Source organism: Loxodonta africana, chromosome 6 (assembly GCF_030014295.1).
Source record: "Loxodonta africana isolate mLoxAfr1 chromosome 6, mLoxAfr1.hap2, whole genome shotgun sequence".
NCBI lineage: Eukaryota > Metazoa > Chordata > Mammalia > Proboscidea > Elephantidae > Loxodonta > Loxodonta africana.
The window spans coordinates 139,187,637-139,195,528 of record NC_087347.1 but is presented as its reverse complement, the minus strand read 5'-3'; the positions used below and the strand labels follow the sequence as shown (position 1 = coordinate 139,195,528).

At 47.8% G+C, this 7,892-nt stretch overlaps 1 protein-coding gene across 1 annotated transcript; it reads left to right on the top strand.

The window, feature by feature from the left end:
• On the top strand, positions 1-4,957 carry CCDC115 (coiled-coil domain containing 115). The gene is made up of 5 exons (XM_003416693.4): positions 1-255; positions 335-438; positions 555-637; positions 1,444-1,575; positions 2,630-4,957. The coding sequence occupies exons 1-5, from the start codon at positions 145-147 to the stop codon at positions 2,740-2,742; spliced, it is 543 nt and encodes a 180-aa protein (XP_003416741.1). The 5' UTR covers positions 1-144; the 3' UTR covers positions 2,743-4,957.
• The last annotated feature ends 2,935 nt before the right edge of the window (positions 4,958-7,892 follow it).

Genomic DNA, 7,892 nt, shown 5'->3' with positions numbered 1-7,892 from the left:
GCGCTCGCCCTTCAAGGGCAGCCGCTGAGGGTTTCGTGTGCCGATTGGCTGTTACCCGGAGCGGCGGGCGGTGACTGGGCGAGCTGAACGGAGACCGACCCCAGACCCGAGCCTTTGCGCAATTAGGGACTGTTCGTGTAGCCCATGGCAGGAGCAGACTTGCGGGCCGAGTTGGACTCGCTGTTACTGCAGCTGCTCCGGGACCTGGAGGAGCTAGAGGCGAAGCGGGCGGCTCTGAACGCCCGGGTGGAGGAGGTGGAGGCTTGGGGCGGTGGGCGGGCGAGTGGCTACACGGAGGTAAACTGGGGCTCACCGCTCTCTTCTCTCGCCTTAGGGCTGGTTCTCGCTCTCCAAGGCTCGTTACGCCATGGGTGCCAAGTCGGTAGGGCCTTTGCAGTATGCGTCCCGCATGGAGCCCCATTGCCGCGTCCGCACCAGGTGAGGGGCCATGGATGTCAAGGCCAGGCTTGAGCAAGAGAGGTGGGGGGCAGGAAAGAGGCCAGAAAGGGGACCAGCCCGGTGCCGCCAGAAATCCATCCTTTCTTGCCCTTCAGCGAGACCCAAGACGGACCTGAGAAGTTGTGGGTGGTGAGAGCCGTCGGCCAGACCCCAGAGGAGGTGGGCCCGCGCGAGCCAGGTGAGCGCCCACTCCTTCCAGTCAGGGTACCTTCCCAATGTAGAGGACAAAGTGCACAAGACAAGGAGATGTTTTCATTCCGGCTGTTGCGATAGACAGAGCACCCGAGATCAGAAGATGAAAATGTCTCGTCAGGGTGATTTTGGTTTTGTCTTGGACTTTGATATGGAGCCCTGATGGCTCGGTGGCTAAGAGCTCGGCTGCTAACCGGAAGGTTGGCAGTTCGAATCCACCAGCTGCTCCTTGGAAACACTATGGGGCAGTTCTACTCTGCCCTGTAAGGTCGTTAAGAGTTGGAATCCACTTGACAGCAACGGGTTTGGTCTTTGGTTAGACTCTGATGGAGGGGAGGAATAGACAGTTGGGATTGTTTTGCAGTCAGGAGAAATCTTGCTCAGCTGAACAGGTAATGTCTATCTTTGTGTTTAGCTAGTTTGGAGGGGACAGACTTCTAATCTCCTTAATCATTCATGAGACAGCAGGGAGTTAGGGGATCTGTGTCTGACCTCTCCGCAAGTTCAAGCAAAAGGGAAGAAGTTCGTGTTTGATTTTGTCATAGGTAAACAAAGGGATCACTGTGAGTCTTCTGGGAGTTACGAGAAAGAGCAGACAGAGAGTCTTATCTAAGTCGTGTGGGGAAGGGTGGTTTTTTACAGTAAGCTGTTTCTTAGAACACAAAATATTGTTGGGATTTTCTCAACCATTGCTGTTCTCTGGGATCACAAGGCTCAGGAAGTTCAACACTGTCATCAACGAGACAAGAGCCAGGGAGTAAAACCCCCAGCCACCTGCCTTTCTTTCCCCAGCTCTGCGAAGGCGAAAGGGCCTCTCCAGGACTTCCAAGCCAGAGCCCTCTGCAGCCCCTGAGGATCCCCTGAACTGGTTCGGGATCCTGGTTCCTCAAAGTCTGCGGCAGGCCCAAGCCAGCTTCCAGGAGGGTGAGTGGACCCTGCCAGTTGAACATGTGGCCCTGGGGCAAACTCTGATTCTATCCACAGGGAGCACCTGAGATGCCACACCTTGGGTTAGTTTGTAAAGGGCTTTATGGATTGCCTTCATCATAGACTTTGCTTGGACATTTATTGTTCTTTAAAAAAAAAAAATTTACCGTCTTTTGGTAGCGTTCCACATATCTTTCATGGAGTGTTTATTGTATGAAGGAGAGAAAGGCAGCATGCAAGTAAGAAAGTAGGCCATTACTATAATACCACGTAGTGAAAATTATTAGGAAAAAATAGGATAGTGTGGTGAATGGAGTGAGACAGGAGTGGGCTGGGGGCTGTTTTATGAAGGGTGGCTAGGGAATGCTTCTCTGAGGAGATGAAAGAGAAAGCTGTGCAAATTCTCTAGGGAAACAGTGTTCCAGGCATAGAGATCAGCCAGGACAAACGTGTCTGGTGTGTTCAAGGAACAGCAAAGAGGAGGCCAGTAGTTTGGAGCGGAATCAGTGCTGTAGACAGTACTAGGGGCTGAAGGCAGAGAGGGGTCTGGACATAGATGATTTGAAGACTGTAGGTCCCAGTGAGGACTTTCGGAGCCATGGGGTGGCTCTGAGTAGAGGATGGCGTGATTGGACTCGCAGGGTAACAGGATTCTTGTGGCTGTTGGGTAAGGATAGCCTGGAAGGCAGAAGGCACATGGCAGGGAGCAGCCAAGTGTGAGATGAAGGCGGAGGTAGGAATAAGCAGTGGGATCCCGCACATGTATTGAGCATAGAAGCCCAGGACTTGCTGACAGATTGGATGTGGGTAAGATAAGAAGAGCGGTTGAGGATGAGCCCAGTTTCCATCTCAAATGCCCAGAAGGATGGAGTGGTCCTTACCTGCGGTGGGAAGGCTTTGGGCAGCAGCTGAGGGGAAGCTGGGAGTTCAGTCTGTTGTGGTTAGTGTGCAATGTCTACCTGATGCCCAGGTGGAGATACTAAGTGGGCAGTTGGGCACAGCCATCTGGAGTTTGGGGATACCATGATGACATTGTCTCTTTTGCCTCCAGGTCTGCAGCTGGCTGCAGACATAGCCAGCCTCCAGATACGCATCACCTGGTGTCGAAGCCAGTTCCAGGGACTCCAAGAGAAACTCAGGCAGCTCAAGCCTGGGGCTGACTGACCTGCATCCAGAGAGTCAGGGCAGTGAACACAGCTGTTCTCAGATGTGACGGCCTTAAATCAGGCCTTCTTCCTTTACACATTGCCCCTATTCCACCTCAGCTAATCGCCCGTCCTTAAAATTCCCATGATCTTTATGTTTCCAATTTTGTTAGTTTGAAGAGGCAAACTGAGTAATGTTGAAAGTCACTGCTTTAAAACCACTTCTAGGCCTGTGTTCTCATGGGACAGACACTCACATGGGGCAGATGCAAGGCTGTTCACCTTAGTGAGGAAACAGAAACAGCCTCATGGATAAATCAGCTGTGGTTTAGTTATAAGGTGAGACACTGTACAACCCTGTCCCAGAGAAAGGCAAGAAACAGGTGCTTCGGGTTCACTATCTGTAAAAAAAAAAAAAAAAAAAATGAAACCCATTGCCATCCAGTCGTCTCTGACTCATAGTGATCCTATTGGACAAAGTCGAACTGCCCCATAGGGTTTCCAAGGAGCAGCTGGTGAATTCGAACTGCCGACCTTTTGGTTAGCAGCCAGACGCTTAACACCTGCGCCACAGCATTCACTCAGTCCTCAAAACTGGCTTCAGGTGAGGAAAGTGACATATATGGCTGAGAGATCAGGACAATCGGATACTAAGTAAACAAGCAGGCAACACCTGAGTAGATGGGCAGCCATTGGCAGGTTTTACGCCTTGAAGTAAAGATCTTAGATTTTCAAGGGAACCCTAGGAGGAAACTGAGTTTTTAAAAATCTGCTTGCTACCGCACCAGGAGTGAGACAGAGCCTCTTTTCATGTGTTTCTTTTTCTGGGAACTCTGTCATTATCCTTGGTTTGTTTTTCTACTGGTTTGTTTATGTTGTTAGCAATTTCTAGGAGTTTTTATGTTTGGGGGAAATTAGTACTTCATTCATAATATGAGATAAAAATAATTTTTTCCTAGTTTGTTTTTTGACTTTGTGGTGTTTTTCAATATTTTTTTTATTGTAAAAGAAAACATTATGGAGCATTGTACAGGACATTTGAATAGCTTAATGAATAACTAAGGTGAACACTAATAGCTGTCATCCAGCTCTTGTGTTTTTTAATTTTTTTTTTTAATAGAGTTGAATTAATCAGCTGTTTTATGATTTTTCGATTTGGACTGTAATTGATTCAGAGCCAAGCCTTTCCAGGAGACACCTGCCCTGGCTCACTTTCCTAATCCCAGCCGAATAGGCCACACATTCTTCTGAAATTGTCCTTGACAAGATAACCATACGATGGCAGCTGGCCCCAACTAGTTTTAGCAGGTTTCCAACACCATCTTAGCACTTTAAGTTATCTGCTAGCTCATTAAGTGCAAAATACATGTAAGCACCCTGCCCCCAGGTGGAGACTTAACATGCTAATGAGGGAAAATTGACCTCTTCTTCTGTCCAGGAGAATCGAACCCTTGTCTAAAGAAAATGCATAGTCATCCCCAAGCTCTGGATGCCTGCTTGAAGGTTGATCCTGAATATCCACGATAGATTTACATTTCCTTGTCTGCTCTCTGTAAAAGCCCTCCTCCCCAAACCGCCTGCGAGCAGTCCTGGAGGCAGCAGCCCTAACTGTTCCTTTTCCTTGGCCAGCTAAATAAAGGTGCTTTTCTGATCTCCTACCACAGCCTCTTGTTTATTGGCTATGACAAGTCATGCAAAGCAAAACCTGGGGTTTCCACCTGGCAACCTGATGAGGCAATGAGGCAATTCTCAGGTGTTTACCTCAAGAATGTATGGGGTTTCTTCATGGTCCCCAGACCTTCTTTTAGCCCAAGACTGGAACCATTCCCAAAGCCAACTCTTCAGACAAGGATCAGACTGGACTATAATATAGAAAATGATACTGGTGAGGAGTGAGCTTCTTGGCTGAAGTAGACACATGAGACTGTCGGTAGCTCCTGTTAGGAGGGAAGATGACAAGGCAGAGGGGGACAGAAGCTGGCTGAATGGACAGGGGGAATACAGGGTGGAGACTCACTTGATTTGTATACTTTCACTTATAAAAAAAATTAAAAATTTTTGAGGTTTCTATTGGGGTATGGGAGTCCTGCATCCAAATTTTATCTTTGCTGTCGTCGTGTCTACATGCTGCGTGTTAATGACTGCCCTCACCCCTAGTTTGAGACACCACCTCTATCTTTCACTTAATCCCAGGGCATTCAAATAAACAAAAACACCATTGAGTGGATTTCAACTCACGGTGACCCTACAGGACAGAATAGAACTGCCCCAAAGGCCTGCAGTTCAAATTCACCAGTGGTTCCTTGGAAACCCTATGGGGCATTTCTCTATGAGTTGGAGTCAACTCCACAGTAATCCCAGTGTATAAAACCAAAGAAAACCATTGCTGTTGAGTCAATTCTAACTGATAGCAACCCTATAGGACAGAGTAGAACTGACCCATAGGATTTTCAAAGGTTGGCTGGTGGATTCAAACTGCCGACCTTTTGGTTAGCAGCCAAGCTCTTAACCACTGCACCGTCAGCGATCCAATCCTGGTGTACATCGGCTTTAATTTTGGAGTATTCATTTTGTTTCATGGAAACTGGTGGTATAGTGGTTAAGTGCTATGGCTGCTAACCAAAAGGTCACCAGTTCAAATCCACCAGGTGCTCCTTGGCAACTATGGGAGCAGTTCTGCCCTGTCCTATAGGGTCACTCTGAGTCGGAATCAACTTGACGGCAATGGGCTTGGCTATTTTGTTTCATGGATCTTCCTGTCAACTCACCAGCATCACACTGTTTTAATTCTTGAGCTGTTAACATATATTTTAATTTTGATAGGCAGATTTGGGGTTGGGTTAGGGGGACATTCCCAGATCGGTTTTGGCCACGGAGAGCTTGCGTTGCCAGCGAAAAGCCTAATAGCACTCAAAAAGAGCCTCTGACACTGAGGAAAAGATCGCTTCCTTGACAGAGAGTTGAATTTCAGAAAAAATTCTGCTGTTTACCAACTGCCAGCTGGTGAGATTTTGGAACTTAAATAAGGAAACGGCGCAGTTTTTGCTTTCAACTATAAATTCTTCCCCAGGAAAAGATTTTTGTGGAACGTTGGTGTCTGGTGGTGCCGTTTATGATGAGGTTTGATGTCGAAGGTCAAGTAAAAGCCTTCCTGAACAAGGATTGATCATGCTAAATCATCTGCCCTTTGAAGTTGGGGTGCGGGGTGGCGTTCAATCAGAAAGTAGCTAAGGACAGCGAAGATCTGTGAGCATTCCTCATCCTCCTTCCGCCTGTGCTCCAGTTTTCTGGGAGACTTCCCCAGGAGGAGGTGGGTGGTTCCTGCGCCGTAGGAGCCCCTTTGTTCCACCTGTATGTAGCCAGTTCAGGAAGAAAGTGGGTCAGGGCATCGGGCTGACGGGGCCAAGTTCAGGACAAATGTCCACGGGTGTAGGGCAGGTGGCATGACATGCAGCCACAACTGGGGTGGGCTGCCGAGGCCAAACTGACGCAAGCAATGTATACAGTGACGGGAAGACCTCTTTGTGTCAGGAATATTGGTTTTCATTCAGACGGCCTGGATTCAACTCCTGGTATGGGAAGAGAATGTAGGTTTTTCCAACTTGGAGAAAACAATGGCCAGAAGTTAAGTTTTCCGCCACTAAGGGCCTCAGGTCAAATCTGGCGTTTCTCTCCATTTTAAGGAAACCCTGGTGGCATAGAGGTTAAGTGATCCACCCACCAGGCGCTCCTTGGAAACCCTATGGGGCAGTTCTACTCTGTCCTATAGGGTTGCTGTGAGTCGGAATCCACTCGATGGCAACGAATTTGGATTTTTGGTTCTCCATTTTAAACCCCGAGAAACAGGCCTGGGGAACCATAAGCCCCATCCTTCTGTGTCCTAATCAAAGTGTCAGTTTTCATCACACCATTAGCTAGGTGTTTTGTCTATCAATAATCTTAACTGTAGATTCTGACTCATAGGACAAAGTAAAACTGCTCCATAGGGTTTCCTAGACTAATTTTTATGGGGGTGGATCACCAGGCCTTTTCTTCCATGAAGCTGCTGTGTGGGTTAGAATTGCCAACCTTTAGGTTAGCAGTAGGGCCAGATTAAGGCATGTGAGGGGCCTAAACACTGATAATCTGTGTTGCCCCTTTTCTGTTAACTCATGCATGAGAACGGGATTTGTGAGTTATATATATAGAGAGAGAGAGAGCCCTGATGGCACAGTGGTTAAGAGCTCCCATGAGCTACGGCTCCTAACCGAAGAGGTCGGCAGTTTGAATCCATCAGCCACACCTCGGAAACCCTGTGGGGGCAGTTCTGCTCTGTCTTATAGGGTCAGTATGAGTTGAATCGACAGCATGTATGTGTGTATATACACACAAACACACATATATATTTGTGTGTGTGTGTATATAAATATATATGTATTTAGGAGCCCTGGTAGCACAGTGAGTCAGAATCCACTCAAGGGCAATGGGTGTTTTGGTTTTATACATATATATATGTGTGTATATGTATGGAGCTCTGTTTTTTTTTTTACATATATGGAGCTTTTATTTTTTATATATGGCACTGTTTTGTTTTGTTTTTTATGTGGAGCTCTGGTAGCACAGTGGTTTAGAGCTCGGCTGCTAACCAAAAGGTTGGCAGTTCAAGTCTACCAGCTGCACCTTGGAAACCCTATGTTGCCGTTGTACTCTTTTCTACTCTTAAGACAGGGAACAGAGGCCCCCCCGCAAACCTGCAAAGTATAGGAAATAGGCCAGGGTGTAGAAACAAAGCCATTCACCAGAACAGTGGGGCAGGGTATTGGAAAATAGCCCGCAAATGTCTTTAAAGTTGGCTTTCAGAAGCAGCTGGATAAAACCAGCCCCAGGGACATGTGCAGAACATCCACCTGTGACCACTGTGTGACCTTCCACCAGGGGCAGTGAGGGGCTGCAGCAGCAGCCTGGAGACTGCGCAGGTTTGACACCCCATAATAAGTCCTGCTACGAATCCCAGAGGCCTCCGGGACAGGAGCCATCTTAGAAAGCTGCTATGCACGCACTGTAGTTAACCTATCCCTGCCCAAGATGGGCTACTTGCCGGGGAAAACCCTGCTTGTAAATAAACATGAATCTTTTCCCGCCCAAGAACTTTTAAAAACCCAGGCAAGTCTTTTGTTCTGTGAGATGGGG

Bases quoted from the DNA above. Each gene is read 5' to 3' on its own strand.
- CCDC115 (XM_003416693.4), top strand. From the start codon at position 145: ATGGCAGGAGCAGACTTGCGGGCCGAGTTGGACTCGCTGTTACTGCAG. The intron at 256-334 runs GTGGAGGCTTGG...CTCTCGCCTTAG, and splicing joins TGAACGCCCGGGTGGAGGAG to GGCTGGTTCTCGCTCTCCAA. The intron at 439-554 runs GTGAGGGGCCAT...CTTGCCCTTCAG, and splicing joins CATTGCCGCGTCCGCACCAG to CGAGACCCAAGACGGACCTG.